Source organism: Zootoca vivipara, chromosome 6 (genome assembly GCF_965207765.1).
Source record: "Zootoca vivipara chromosome 6, rZooViv2.hap1.1, whole genome shotgun sequence".
In the NCBI taxonomy this organism is placed as follows: Eukaryota; Metazoa; Chordata; class Lepidosauria; order Squamata; family Lacertidae; genus Zootoca; species Zootoca vivipara.
Window position 1 is genome coordinate 29,816,503 of NC_142589.1, and position 15,912 is coordinate 29,832,414.

General features: G+C 42.4%; 1 protein-coding gene across 2 annotated transcripts in view; it reads right to left on the bottom strand.

Moving 5' to 3' along the window:
- Window positions 1–15,912, bottom strand: part of ZNF423 (zinc finger protein 423) — a 308,380-nt gene that overhangs the window by 108,089 nt on the left and 184,379 nt on the right. For both annotated transcript variants that reach the window (XM_035120989.3, XM_035120988.3), the window contains exon 5: window positions 11,709–11,793. In XM_035120989.3, the coding sequence (XP_034976880.1) occupies window positions 11,709–11,793 (85 nt within the window). The remainder of the gene's footprint in view (window positions 1–11,708; window positions 11,794–15,912) is intronic.

Below are 15,912 nucleotides of genomic sequence, written 5' to 3' on the forward strand. Positions count from 1 at the left end.
GTGGGACCTGCCGGAGGCCGATGTGAACTCCTTTAGCCCCCTACCACAGGGGAAGACCACTGTGGGAGGAACAACAACAAAAGGAAAATACAAGGGGGAAACCAGGGACATAAACTTTTTCAAACTGTGTGGGTGTGGGTGTGCACGCGCACACACACACATGCACACACTCCTGGGAAAGGAGGAGAATGTCAAGACAAAAAACCCAGGGATATCACTAAACAGTATAGCAATCTCACCAGATAACACACTCCCTACCCCAATACTATGCCACACAAAACCAAGACAAAAAGAAGAAACCCACAGACTAAACTGTTAAAGAAATTTGCTCCCAGAGAAGATAAAGACCTGACCTACCTTGCTGGAGGCTGGGAAGATCTGGAGGACAGGAAGAGGAGGCAAGATACTATGAAGTCCCTGCCTATCTAGTCCAAAAGTGGGCATCATCCTACTGACAGCGCAGCTGTGTAAATCAAGGTGCCTGAATGCCCCTTCATGTAAAAAAAAAAAGCCTTTGGCTGTTGAAAAGCAGCAGCCCAGGGAGAAAGGCTTCTAGATTTCTACATGAAAGAGGGCTTGTTTTTGTTGTATACGCAGGGTCACATTAGAAAACATTCAATTACCCAGGCTGCTGCACTTTGAAGCGATACTGTTTCTCTAACTAGCTATGCAGGTCGCCTCTGAGAAATCTGATGACCAGTGGCGCAAACTAGCATTGATTTTCATCTACTCTTCAGAAGGTCATGACCTTTGGGCTAAACTGGCATGTTTCCCTGCCCTACAAACAACTGTTTCTTCTTTAAATCACTTCATTCATTAAAACAGGTTTTGAAATTACTCGAAAGAGTAAATTGGGTGGCAATTCTTGCCAACTCTCGATAGCGTTAGAAATAATGAAGCAGCCTCCATCCATGCATCAGGTCTTTATCAACTGTTCATGACTGAAAGTGGAAGGGGGGCAAGTGAAATTGACTAAGGAGAAAAGCTCCTTGATTGATCAGAAGCACTGGCCACCATTGCCTGCAAACCGAGAGCAACATTCTACTTTTAACTTGCAAACAATGAGTTTGGCAGCAATAGAAGAAGAAGAAGAAGAAACGCAGTAAAGACCATCTCTAACGGGCAGCCTCGTAGCTTAAAGGACCAGTTTAAAGTCTCCCCGAGGTTTGCAGTTCAATTTCTGTTGACCTTTAATTAAAGACGATACAGCAAATTGACACCAAGAGAATTAAAACTACAATATAAATTCGGGTCTATAACTAGCATCCAAACATTTTTTTTGTTTGCTGCTGAGTGCTCAGCCAAGTTGCAGGCTGAAAATCCTCTTGCTTTAGTATAATGGTTGTAACAGCAACATAAGAAATCTTTACTCATCCTCAGAAGATGTCCAAATTTGGCTACGGCTGTTCCGTACCATTGATTGGGTGGGACAAGGGACAAGGTGGAGGGGAGGACAGAGAAGATGGTCTTCAGTTATTAAGAATGGGTCTCCTGGTTTGCTCAGACTGGAGAGCAAGCATGACCCAGAGGCTTTTATAGGGGACAAGGAATATCACCTGGCAGGCTCTACCCTACTGGTGCAAGGGGACTTCCTTGGTGGGTGAGACTAATCTCTCTGTGATACGCTCACTTGACCAGAGCTAAGCAGTGATTTATTGTAGAACTCCCCACTTGACACCTCATTATTTGCCAGTTTAAGAGCAGTTGTAGACTTGTGGGCTACAGGGGCACGGGGTGCACATACAAGTCTATATGTGTGTAAGAGAGAAATGTGCCATTCTCACCCTACATTGTGGAATTCCAAACAGGGTTCTACTATGTCATCTTTCTGGACGCATAGAGTACCCATCTCTCGAGCCAGAGATTGACAACCTGTGGCCCTGCAGATGTTTCTAAACCACAGCTCTCATAACCTCTGCTCATTGGGCATGCTGACTGGGGCTGATGGAAGCTGAGCTCCAACAACAACTGGAGAGCCACAGATTCCTCCCGCCTGCCTTACTGTAAGCAGAACTTCACAAATGAGACACAGCTGCTTTTCTCTGTGTTGAACAGAAAGCCTTGCTGGAAACCAGCAAAGGAGAAGTTGCAAGTTATTTTGCCACTTACAGGTTCCAGTGCAAATCCCGCATGATAAGAATCCACCTCCCTTCCCAGATGGTGAGTTGTGGGGCTTATGCGGAAACATATGATTTATAGTCACATAGCTTTGATAGTGATAAAGAAACTTGCAGAAAACATCTCCCTCATCCTCCCCAGCAACCCATAATTTCCATAGTAAATAGTGGAAGTAAAAAAGAAGAATAGGTTAACACATTCTTGTTTTTTTTAAAAAAATAAGTAATAAGAGAAAACTCAGCAAACTTTAAGGGAAAGTCTCTGCTCTGCCATACTAGTTAGCAGATGTCGAAACACCCCACATTGATGGAGATATGTGCTTATACTAACTTCAGACTCGTCACACTGAAGACTCAAACCTGATTACAGAAAAGGTGTTTCATCAGCCACTCTGCCTTCCCCCACCCCCTGCATTTATGTGCAAATATGAAACCACCAGGAAAATGTTTAAACAGGTGTAATCACAACTGCACATGAAAATTGGGTTGGAGGGCTGGAAGGAATCTTAACATGGTTAGGAGGGAGCAGAAGCAATATGAAGCTGTGATCACGGCCGATTATGAATGTATCATGCAAAAGGAGAATGTTGTCATAGCAGCTATAAAAATGTCAGTGAAACTGAGCAGCCATTACCAAAGTAGTAAATGAAAGGGGATTGGAAGGGGGGGGGATAAAATGCAAAAAGGAAAATGTGACTGAATATATTAAGGGAAATTATGTTTCACTCCGAGAGTAGATAAAGAAGCAAAGCAAAATAATATTTGCTCTGAACAAATATGCACAGATAACAACAGGAAAAGAACACACACAGTGTGACTGGGTGGTACAGTTAATATTTTAAACAATGAACTTTGTTCCAGAGTGGAACAATGGCAAGATGTGTACAGCTAGAAGTTAAGTCTGCATGCCTAACACCATGCGCACAGATTGCTCTGTCATACCCTCCCAACATTTCTCTGAAGAAAATAGGGATGTCCCATTCCATAATGATCATTTTACTATTTATACCCCACACATTCTACTGGGTTGCCCCAGCTACTCTGGACAGCTTCCAACATATATAAAAACATAAAAAAACAATAAACATAAAAAAACTTCCCTATACAGAATTGCCTTCAGATAACTCCACACCCTCCAACATTTCTCCAATGAAAATAGGGACATCCTAAGGAAAAGTGGGACATTCCAGGATAAAATCAGATCCCTGGAAAATAGGGACACTTGGAGGGTCTGCTGTGTCCTACACAAAGAGGTATCCCCATTCCTTCAATCAGAGAGGGCAGTTGTGTCTGACTGCATCTTTCCATATACAGTAAATAGCTGCCTCTTTCAATTAAGTTAAGGTGGGGGGGAGGTAAGGACAACATGAGCTGTATGCACTGTGGACTTGCTCGCCCATCCCTATTGACAGCCAATCTTAACATAAGAAAGAAAGAGGTTGCTGGATCAGTCCAATGGATCAGGCCATCTAATCCAGCATCCTGTTCTCACAGTTACCAAACCAATGTGTCTGCAGCCCAGTCAGAGATCCCCTGATGTCACATCCTGTTTGGTCCTTAGCCTTCAAGAAAGTGACCTTGCTAAGAACAGAGAACGTCAAATAGAAATGTAGCAGGTCTCATTCTTCAGTAGAAAAGGGCATGAGAGCGGCATGGCTAAAAGATATGGGTGGTGTTCTAAAGTTGTACAAAGGATTTCCTCAGTGGCAAACCATTGTATATGCATTGTTATCACTGCATTCATAAAAAAGTAAAAAATTAATAAAAAAGTAAAATATTTCGGGATATGGCTAACAACAAGAAATATAAACGTGTATAAAGATAATTATGAAAAAGTATGGTGTGAGATTAAAAGGAATTTAGAAATATGGAGCAGAATGAACGTTTCTCTACTAGGAAGAATTGTGGCGATAAAAATGAATGTGCTGCCGAAAATGCTCTTTCTTTTTCAGACAGTCCCAGTAATGGTTAAGGATGACTGCCTCAAAAGATGGCAAAAGGATATCTCCAAGTCTGTGGGGGGGGGGAGGCCAAGGATTAAACATAATATACTTACAGATATAAAAGAAAGAGGAGGCTTCACTCTCACAGACCTTAAATTATATTATGAGGCTGCATGTTTGATCTGGATTAGGGACTGGATAAAACTGGAAAAGGAAGAAGCATTAGATCTGGAAGGCCATGACAACAGGTATGGATGGCATGCATATTTATGGTATGGGAAAGGGAAAGTACATAAAGGATTCTACAACCATATAATTAGGAAATCATCAATGAGAGTGTGGGAAAGATACAATGACTTATTAGAACAAAAACACCTTGGTAGTTATCACCAATAGAAGCTTCGTTACTCAAACCGCTTGGCAAAAAGGGAAAGTGGCCTACATAAAGAGGCTTACTGAGAGATCAAAAAGGGAAATGGAAATTAAAAGACTCTGATGAAATTAAAAATCATTTTTTAAAAGAAAAAAGAAAGCCAACCCAAAATATATTAAAAACCTCAAAGGCTTGGGCACTTCCAGCAGGACCTTAACCATTTCCCCCACTCCCCTTTGACCTATCAGAAAGTAGCAATAATACATAGTATTTTCTATAGCACTTTCAAGCATTCAAAGGGTTTGGCATGCCTTATCCAACTGTAATTCTTTCAACAACTCTGTAAAATATTATTATCCCCCATATTGCAGATGGAGTGACTGAGAGAGAGTGGCTTGACAAAGGATGCCTTGTGACTTCGTGCTATAGGAAAGATTCAAAGATTCCTCCCACCTTCAAAAGTTTGCAATACAGCATGACATTAGAGAAACACAAGGTCAAAAATCCTTTTGCAAACATACTACCTGTTACACAACTCTTTGGATCTCAGTTAACATATTTAAATCTGTAGATTGCATGAACTACTAAAGTATGCTGACTGTGATGAGCCCCCCAAAACTGTACATTTAAAAGGAGCAACCATATGAAATATGCATTAAAGGGGGGGGGAACACTGGAGAAAGATTCAGAGTTCTTAATGTGTCCATAATTAATTCACACATTCAGCTGTGGAGTCCAGAAAATATGTTCCTGTTGATCATTTGCATGTAATACTTCAAAAACAAATCTGTTACACTTTTTATTTTTATCTGCCTTAATGCCTAAACGCTATTACAAAAGTTATTGCTTTCAAGCATCAGCCTCAACTGCTACCACATACAACCATTAGACTAAAGAGTTCTTCAGAGGAATTTATCACAGACATTTGACACAATCAATGAATATCTCCAGGAAAATTAACTTATTTTAGCAAATGGCATCTTCTAAAATTGCAAAAAGCTGAAGTAACCAGGAATAATGGAAGGCTGTTTAATAAACAGTCAATAAACCAAAGATAAGGTTCACCAGCCAACACTGACGAACTGTCCCAATTTTAGGATCCATTCCAAAGCTACAATATTTCCATATGGAAGGAAATTCCTTGCTGGAAACAGTATATCATATGAATCCTGCTCATGGCCAGTCATTTGCTAATAATTACACCTGCAGATTTTTCACTCTGTAGGCTGGATTGGACTATCATATTTCAGCTGAATGAGTAAAAATATGAAAGAGCCTTGCTGACATACCTGCAGGCCCTTGGCTCCTTCCCATGGAGCAGGACTGAACAAAGCAGGAACTCTTAAATTAACTACAGTTTCCCATTTCGTCCAAACTGGGAAACTATGGTTAACAACTTCATAAAAAGCCAGAATATGACACAAACTTCAAACCATAGTTAATATATTACCTTGTTTCAAACCCATTAGCCAGTTTCCCAGAAATAGGAAACTATGGCTAACTTAAGAGTTTCTGCTTTCTTCACTTGTTCATATAAAGGGAGGAACAAAGTGGTTGTGGGTGCAGCCAAAAGACTCTTTCATACCTCAATATTAAACCAATATGTGACCTATAGGTACACATTCTGGGACACTATAATTGCACATAGAGGGAAAACATGACATGCGATTGTCATATATGACTGTCACAAGATGCATCTTTCCTACACAGAAGCAACACCTGTGCACAAGTTTTGTAATGTGAGGCTTTCCTTAGAATTGCTCAATATTCTGAATAATGTTAACATTAAATGCTAAAATAACAGTTCAAAAATCCTACAAGCATATAAATTGAGGGCATTAATTGGTCCTTTATAAGTCCCTCATCTTGCATTCCCCTCAATTGTTCCTGGAGACTCAACATTGGAGAATGCAAAAAAGCCATGTAGATTCCGCAGTGCAAAGACAGAGTGGGGTGGACAGCTTGGTGAACTGTTTGCACCCTACGGGCTATTCACAGTCCGCCCCAGGTGGATTCACAAGGCTTAAGAAGTTCTCACTTAACAGGCACCACATACATGTGTCCCTGAAGACTACTAGCACGTAATACATATGCATTCAATCTGAGGTAATACAGTAATACATTAATGCATTAATGCATAGGTTGTGTCAATTAGCATTTGGAAGGCAAACAGAAACTGAAATGCACCACAACTTACTTCCTATTAAATGTGTTTAGGATTGGAATGTTAGCCCATTAAGGAAACGGTATGAATGGGCTTTAATTCAAGCATTTCTATTTAAATGGAATGTACCTTTGCGAACTATAACTGACAACACCAAAAGGACAAACTATTATATTATTATTATTATTAATCTAATTTAGGTGCAATTACTTCATGCTAACCACTGTTAGATTTTGGTAATGGTTTTTCCTGCTCAAAGAAAGCACACACTATGCAACAGTTAATCTGCAGATTTAGCTATTCTCGCAAGAAGACTCTGGGGACTCAAATCTTCATAGACTTTGTGTGAAACTGCACCATCTTTACGGCCTGACGACTTAATGTAGTGGAAGCCCAACAGGACTACGACCAGACGGTCAAACCATTTATACCAAAATATTCAATCAGATTCATTTGGTTGGAGTCACTTAAGGATCACAACTCGTGTGGATAAAGAAGACCGATATCAACCACCCTTGCCCCTGCTGTTCCAGCTGTGAATGTCATCACTTACATAGCCAAAAGGGCACTCACAACCCAGGCACAAGACAGAGAGGTGTCCACATTCCGAGGAGCACCAAGTGAAACAAATCTTAGAATAGAATCATAGAATCATAGAGTTGGAAGAGACCACAAGGGCCATCCAGTCCAACCCCCTGCCAAGCAGGAAATCTTCTCAGCAACAACAAAAAAGGCTCCCTAAGCACCTTCGTGTGCATGACTATGGACAATGGGTTGGCTTCCCACATCAGTAGCCAAACCATTTATGTTCAGTTGCTCCCTCCACCACTGGCACGGGAGGTACTGTGTGTCATTAAGCATCTGCTGTGATCCCTTCTGCAGTGTGGCTGTCCTCTACACCACCTGCAGAGCCAGCTACTGAGCATGCCCATCCTTCGAGGGATCTAACAGACAGCACACATCAGAGGCAGCGGAAGGTGGTGAGAGGGAGGAATAAGCAGGTGGGGGAGAGAGAGAAGGGGAGAGAAAGAACAAATATACTTTAAACATTACCAGGTCAGCACAGGAGGAGGCAAGCAGAACAGAGGCAGCCAGAACTGCTCAAAGTTTTTTGATATACTCCTGGGCAGACTCCCCAAAGTCTGAAAATGTTTCAAAGAGGAGAAGGGAGGGGATCCCTTTTCTCGACAAATTAAAACTAGCCTCCAATCAGCTAAGTTCTTTCTGGACTCTCCTGTTCTCTAGGTGGATTTTAAAAGGAGTGTGAGTGAGAGTGAGTGTGTGTGTGTGTGTGTGTGTGTGTGTGTGTGTGTGTGTGTTGCTCATCAACACTGAAAAGCTATGGTTGGAAGCATATTCCCCAACAGCCCTCTTCCATCCAAACCGATCATGACTAAGAAGGGGTCTGTTCTTTCGTTAGAAATGTTCCCAGAGGCCCCGGTATGAAAACAAAGCAACATGTTTCCCACATCTTTCCCCTAGGGATACAGCCAGTCTGTTCAGACTCTAGGGATGACACACAGGACCCAATATGCCACTGTGTTTGTATGCGCGAACGTGTATATTATAGATACACAGAGCAAAAAATGCAGGAGGGTAATTTTTCAAAAGGACATGTTGTGAGAGTTACTGAACATTCCTTGCATGCTATTTTGATAAATGTAGCCATATGAGTGGGGAGCTGCGAGGGGGGTGCTTTTCTACAGGGAGACACCACATCCAGGCTCCCAAAACACTTGATTCTCATTAGGCTGAAGGGCTGTTTGGTCACAAGGAAGCAGAGCTTCCAGCGCAACACAGAAAGCTGCCTTTATGCCAGACAGGCATGCTCTGTCCATTGGTTTAGCCTAGTATTGTCTGCTCCAGGGATAAGCAATGTGGTGCATGCCAGATGTTGTGAACTACAGCTCCCATCAGACCCTAGCCAGCATAGCCCAAAGTGTGGGATGATGTGAGTTGCAATCCACAGCATGCAGAGGGCATTAAGTTGTAGCAGCTCTCCAGGGACTTTCTTAACATGTGGACCCCTCTTCATTGGAGATGCCAGAAACTGAATCCAGGACCTTCTGCATGCAAAACATTATGTTATTCTACACAGCTACGATCCTTCCAACTCAGGCTCCAGAATACTGGGCCCAGGCTATGGTATGTCTGCATTTCTTAATGACTTCAAATAAATGGGGCTCCTCAATTTTTCAACCTAAGACAACAATGTGTATTCCCTAGCATCAAATCTGTATCTGTGCCACTTCAACCATATTCATGTTTTGCAAAGGAAGGGGCTCCCTCCTACCATGGGGGGGTTGAGCTGGAGTCCCTGGATCAAAAGGGCAAAATGGGCTCATTAGTGATGAGCCTTTACAAGATGGCGGTCCAGTGTGAATAGACGGGCCGAGCACAGTGGGCCACAGCCAGCCCTTATTAACCGAAGGGCACGGCCAACAAGGGCCAATGGCAAAGCCACTGTTAGTTCTAGATATCCTTCTCGCCTCCAACGTGACAATTTAGGCGGTAAACATGTTAGAAGATGGTGCCCATGGGTGGAGGTCAGAAAGGGAGCAGCCACAGGAGAAGGCTGTGGCCAGGCAGTTTGGAATACATGCAGAGCCACTTTAACAAAGTGGCATCACATTGCTGCTTTACCAATTGAGCCCAACCACAGAGTAAAATCTGCAAAATAACGTGTTCGCTGCATATTTCTAATCATGAACAGCCCCACCACCCTTTCGCAGTTTTAATTTAAAAATACATAGCCAGTTGTCTAAGGATATGTCTCTTTCATACGGATCTTACTAAAAGAGTGGGATGAGGAGGGGCGGGAGATAGAGAAGGATGGCGGGAAGGAGTTGAAATCACCATGGTCCAATTAGCAAAGCTCTCACCCTTCACACCTGCAAACAAGAGATTGCATTAACACCTGCCACAAAAGCAAACATTTTTAGATAACTTCATTTTAACCTCCCTGACACTGCCTGCAAGCTCCCTGCCTAGCGCTACCGTGGAAATTACGATGAGTGACAGTACCTATTTTTCTTCCAGGGGAAAAAAAAGGTTTTCCTCTAATCTTCAGTGTCAGCGTTTCAAATCCTCCCTTCAACATTTGTGCATAATTCCCATTAATGATAATGGGCGCTCCATACGTGGAAGAATACTTCCTTTAAATGCTAAATTGTTCAAGGGAAATCATTATGATTATCAGAGATGGATGTCACACACGAACACATAAAGAACACTGTAGGGCCCTTGAAGGATCTTCAACGACATACGTCTGGAGTGGCATGTGTAAGGAACTCCTCTGTGGTCTATGCATCAAAATAAACTAAGCTCTTGAGCCTTCACATATATTTATAACATCTGTGCAGATAGAAGAAGTAGTTCTCTGCATTTTTCAGGAAAGGGGAAAAAAGAAAGTCAGCCCTTACAGCTGCATCAGAAATACAGCCCTTTTGATTGCAGTAACATATTTTTTTTTTACTAATCTCATTCCCATTATGACCAGGCTTGAAAACAAAAAAGGCCCAGGGCTCAGAAAACAGGAACACACACACACACACACATTTCAAAAATCTAAGATGCCTAGGCAAAAAATAAATAAATCTATTTTTAAAAAAACAGCGCCCCAAAAGTGGTTAAAAAAACCATAAGGTTGGGTAGAATAAAACTTCTTAGGCATTTTGTTTTGACAATGTGCCTCAGAAATTCACCACTTTTAAGCTATGGAAATGTGAGCAATTCAATGTCATGACACACAAAATTGAAGCGTAATTGCTTCTAAGTGGTTGACAACCAGCAAGCACTTTTCATAGTCTCTCCCCCACCCCTTTCCCAGATAAAACTGAAAATGTATGGCATAAAGTGGAAGCTCTTGTCAAAAGTTTCATTTTAACATGAGCAAAAATGGGGCAGGAAAGCAACATTGCAGCATTGAGACATTTTAAGCGGCTTTTGAAATGAGGAGAATTGCTGCCTTCTGAAAACCAAGCGATACTTAAACACTGTCAGTGGGAGACTCTTAAAGGCAAGAAGAACAACTGTTTGAAACACATATCCCAAGTGGCAAAATTTAAGAGTGGGAAAGAGGAAGGAAGATAAAATGGATATATACAATGGCATAAGCCTGCAACATAGTTTTCAAATTCCTGGAACCTCAAGAAACAAAAGCTTGTGGGGGAGAGTTAACTGTCCCGTTTCTTATCTCAGTTTGGATTCTATGGCAACCTTAAACTCTTGTGAGGACCATGTTTTGTTTAGCCATATTCTGGTTTCTTTTAACACCCTACCCAACCCTGTCCACAAACCATAGTTTGATTGGGAACAAGAAACCAAGATCTGAAAGCATAGTCTGAAATGGGTTTATGGTAAACCAATTCACAGACAAGTGACAAACATCAGTTATGGCCACTGCTTTCCCTCCAGAGCAGGCATCCCCAAACTGCGGCCCTCCAGATGTTTTGGACTACAACTCCCATGATCCCTAGCTAACAGGACCAGTGGCTAGGGAAGATGGGAATTGTAGTCCAAAACATCTGGAGGGCCGAAGTTTGGGGATGCCTGCTCCAGAGGCTGCTGATGTGTGATGGAGATGGGAGTGAACTTAGGAACCAAGCAGATGCGAAGCAAAAGCTAACAAGCAGCTCTAAAGCATGTTTTCCTTACAATACATCTGGAAGCTCCAACTATGGTGTGAGCTTTTCAATATGGTTAGCACAAACCATTGTTGCTCATTACATGTGAACCCAGGCTAGAAAGGATCGAGGCAAAACTCAACACACAGCCCAAACTCTCCACATCTCCCTAGTGAGCATAGCCTCACATTTTTAAGCTACCCATACAAACCATGTGGCCTCAACAGATGTCCCATGTGTGTTTTTTCATCCAAGTGCCGCAATGTTGACATAGGAAGTAACTGCAATACTCCTGGCTGGTGCAGCATGGGGGGCCAAACCAAGCAGAATTGGCAACCACAGTCCATATTAATCAACCCTGGGGCTGCTTGCATTTATTGCAACAATGTTTGCAGAACAGCATCACAAAATATAAAGAAACTGAACAGAGAAGTCAACATCAAACATTAAGTAGCCTATGAGCGACAAAGCTGAAAGGGTTCTTACCAATCATGTGATTTGCAACATGGATCTGTATCTCTCTCTCATTCTCAAAGGTCATCTGACACTTGATGCACTGATAGGTCTTTTTCTGTTTAAACAAACAAAAAGAGAAAAGGTAAGAGAGCTCTGTAGGCAGCAGAAAGCAAAACCACACCTCATACCACCTTCTGTGTTTTAATAAGATCAGTAAGAATGATGCAACGAGCAATGGGAAGATGGTGTGGCTACTGGAACTTGGACAAATCCCCCTGCCCTAACTGGCACTACACAGGGCACTTTGTATATTTGTGTTAAAAGATGTTTGTGGCCATGTCGTGAGTAAAAGCAGACTACCAGGTTTCCTTGCTACCAACCAAAATGCCTGCAACATGGTTTTCTCCATGAAGCATCACTGTCCTTGTGAGTACGAACAAAGACCAGAGATAAAGAGCCATTTTTGCTACTGCTGTCAAACAAGGGACAGAAACTGAAAGACAGTGGTAAAGCAACAAAGAATTCTGCGACAGCAAAACGAATGAACATTTTAAAGCTTTCATAAAGAGAGCCCACTACCTGAGAGGCATTATGTGCTGTGCTCAGCCAGCAGGTATGTGTGTGTATGTATGTATGTATATACATACGTGTATGTATTGGGGGGGGGAGAAAGCTTTTGCAGCTATTCAGATGTAATAAGAGTAAGGACCATGAGTCAGCAATAGAGCATCACCTTTGCATATAGAATAGGCATCCCCAAACTGCGGCCCTCCAGATGTTTTGGCCTACAACTCCCATGATCCCTAGCTAACAGGACCAGTGGTCGGGAAAGATGGGAATTGTAGTCCAAAACATCTGGAGGGCCGAAGTTTGGGGATGCCTGATGTAGAAGATGCCAGGTTGAATTCCCAGCAGCATCTCCAGGTAGGGCTGGGAGAGACTCCCCATCTGAAATCTTGGAGAGCTGCTGCCCGTCAGTGTACACATTACTGAGCCAGATGGGCCAATGGTCTGACAAAGTATAATGCAGCTTCCCATGCTCCAATAAAACCAAGACATTTGTTTAGCATTATTTTCAAAGCGTTGTTAATGTTTCAACGTATTAAGAAGGCAAAACAAAAATGAGCCATTGCTGATGGCAACAGAACAACTTCGGTTCAGCGTTATGAACATGAGCCTTGGCCTTGCATTCTCTGGTCTCCCCGTGTACACAGCAACCAAATATGTTTTATTTGCAAACTATATTTTGCTGTTCTGTCAGATCCCAGAAAACGATAGGCTGCATAAACCACCATTTGCCTACAAACTAGCAAAACAAATCAGGCTAAGTCTTCAATTTGCAACCCTAGCTTCCAAGCAAACAATGGTTTAGCTGAAGCGGCAAACTATAGGGTGCCACTAAAACAGGAATGGAGAAGCAACAGCTAGGAAGAGGAAAGAGAGGAGGGACTATCTGAGCCTTGGGGCACATACTCAAAATGCCTAATTGTGCACAGGTGGAAAACCTGTAGCCCTTCAGATGTTGCCGGACTATCCCTGACTCTATCTGACTGGGACTGATGGGACATGAGAGTCCAGCAGCACCTAGAAGGCAACAGATTTCCTGCTATTAGTTTAGCATTACTGAATGCTACCAGTGTACAGTCCAATATGAGAAAAATGAAGTCCACAAACAGCCAGTTTTAAGTGGAATACTAGGAAACAGGAATATTTTAATTGATTGATCATGCACTATTGGTAGCTGAATGCAGAGATTTTTTTAATGGTTTTGTTAGAATTGAGAAACGTAGCATTCAAGTTTATTTCCTGGGAGAGGAGTTGCCTACCATCACACTTGCACACACTTTAGTGTGGATGTTTAATTGATCGATGTGCTTGCAAAATTCATAAGATGCCTTTTCACAAAGTTTAAGGTGGGGTCAATAAAGCAACTGTACTAAAAGCAACTTGATTAAAAATTAAATGGCAAATTGGCTAAAAATCAGCAACAATAAAGCAATGCAAATGATGAACAGAAAAAATCAGAAAAAGTGAATAACTAAGAATGTTTTGTAGATTAAAAGGGTATGATCCATCTATCAGAAAAAATGATATAATGACACTGGCTGAGGCATGCTTGACTGGGATGCAGCAGGAGGCCTTCCCTAAGGCCATACCTAGACTTTGGAACTCCCTGCCAGTGAAGAGCCATTCGGCTCCCTCTCTCATAGTCTTCCACCACTTTTAAAGTTGCTTTTATCTGCTATAGGCACTGCAAGGGCTACAAATGCAATGAAAGGGGAGGATGTAAATGTTTTCAAATGAATCAGCCAATAGCCAAGCCAACAGCATGGGCACTAAGATGGAAAGGCCTCTGTTGTACATACCAACATGCTTCACTTCACAAACAAGAATTTCCACATTAGATCTGAAGGAGAAGGCAGAACATATGGGGGAAAGTGAACATTACAGTACTTTGGGTCTAGGCCAATGGTAGTATTAACAAAGGAGTATGGCAACGTTCATGTTTGGACACAGAGTTGTAGGACCAATTCACCATCTCGGAAATCCAAACAGAGGATGGAGCAAACACCAGAATGTCAATGCAGTAAAGTTGTTCAAAGGGCAAATCTGCATTCAAAATGCTGCATAACCAAAAAATTTCTAACAAGGCTGTTAGGATCTCTTACTCACAAGTAGGACCCTGGCAGAGACACATGCCTGACTGGCATGTTCTCTCCCACCTGGTCGATCGTTCGGGAGCTTCATGAGCTTTCTCCAGCCCGAACATCACAGCAACTGATGCCAGGTGACATTAGCACACATACGGATCCGCAGAATTTGCGCAGTTGCGTAAAAGAACTCAACAATTCAGCATTTGGCTATGTTTATTTACATATAAACACACACGGAGCACTGCAACATGGCTCCCTCTCTCTCTAGCATCAGGCAGCAAAGAGAAAGAACAAAGGACAATAGTCCCACTTCAGGAAACACAGTAACACAAACATCCTGTCTTTATCACTTCCCACTTTGGAATGTAAACATATACCATCATGTGATAAACAACAATCCCATGAATGCAGACACCTGGAATGAATCTCCAACATACCCCACTACAAAGGGTGATGGACAAACAGAAGCCAGAACTAAGCATCAACAGCCCAGCCCTACACATTGAGTTCAATGAGCTTAATCACTATGATTTTAGTCTTAGACCAGGGAAGGGAACCTGTGTCACTCCAGATGTTGCTAGACTCCAACCACCTCTCCATCCAACATGGCCAATGGTCAGGGATGATGGGAACTGCAGTCCAGCAACATCTGGAGAGTCACAGATTTCCCCACTCCTGCTTCAGACAGTCAGTGTAATCAGATTTATTGATATGTTGCAGTAAAATGTGCTTTTCAATGAAACAAGACCTCTGGGCATTGGGCAAGAAGAGTGTAATTCCAGAAAAAGAGCATGAAAGAAACCTCATATCACCCATGGACCAGTGCAAAGGAGCACTTGCGGAAATAGAGGTATAAATTCCAGAAATTGTGGAAATCTGCAGCGAAACACAACACTGATTTTTCTTCACCAATTGTTATACACTTCCTATGTCACGCTAATAAGCTTAGCTGCCGAAACAAGGAGATAGCATTAAGAAGCAATTACATGAGCCACTTGTTCTATGGGAGAAGATTGGGTTTGTATTTAAGAGTGGCAAGGTGTGTCTTCTTGGTGATGAGACATGGGGAGGGGGGAAATCCTAGGAATAATTTATAGGGATTAAAACTTAAAATGATTGTGAAGGGAGGAATTCCATTAAATAAACAAAGCCTGTTGCTTCCCCCCCCCCTTTATAGATGGCTAAATCATGGCTAAATCAAATGGCTGGCGTGCCTGTTGCTTACGAAAAATGCCAAGGAAAATACCAGATGTAAAGTGCAGTAATTCACATGCAGATGACATAAGCAGCCGAGCTGCAGGACGCTTGCAGAAGGGTGCAAAATTCACCTGCTTTGGCCCTGTTGTCTAGCCCCAGACATATCCTGGGTATGGACATCAGAAGGCACACTTAGCCAGCCCCAAGGGGAGATAATGCCTCTACCCTTCTGTTGAATAAAATTTGTCTCCCACTCAAGACAACCTCCTATTCCAGGCATCCCCAAACTTCGGCCCTCCAGATGTTTTGGACTACAATTCCCATCATCCCTGACCACTGGTCCTGTTAGCTAGGGATCATGGGAGTTGTAGGCCAAAACATCT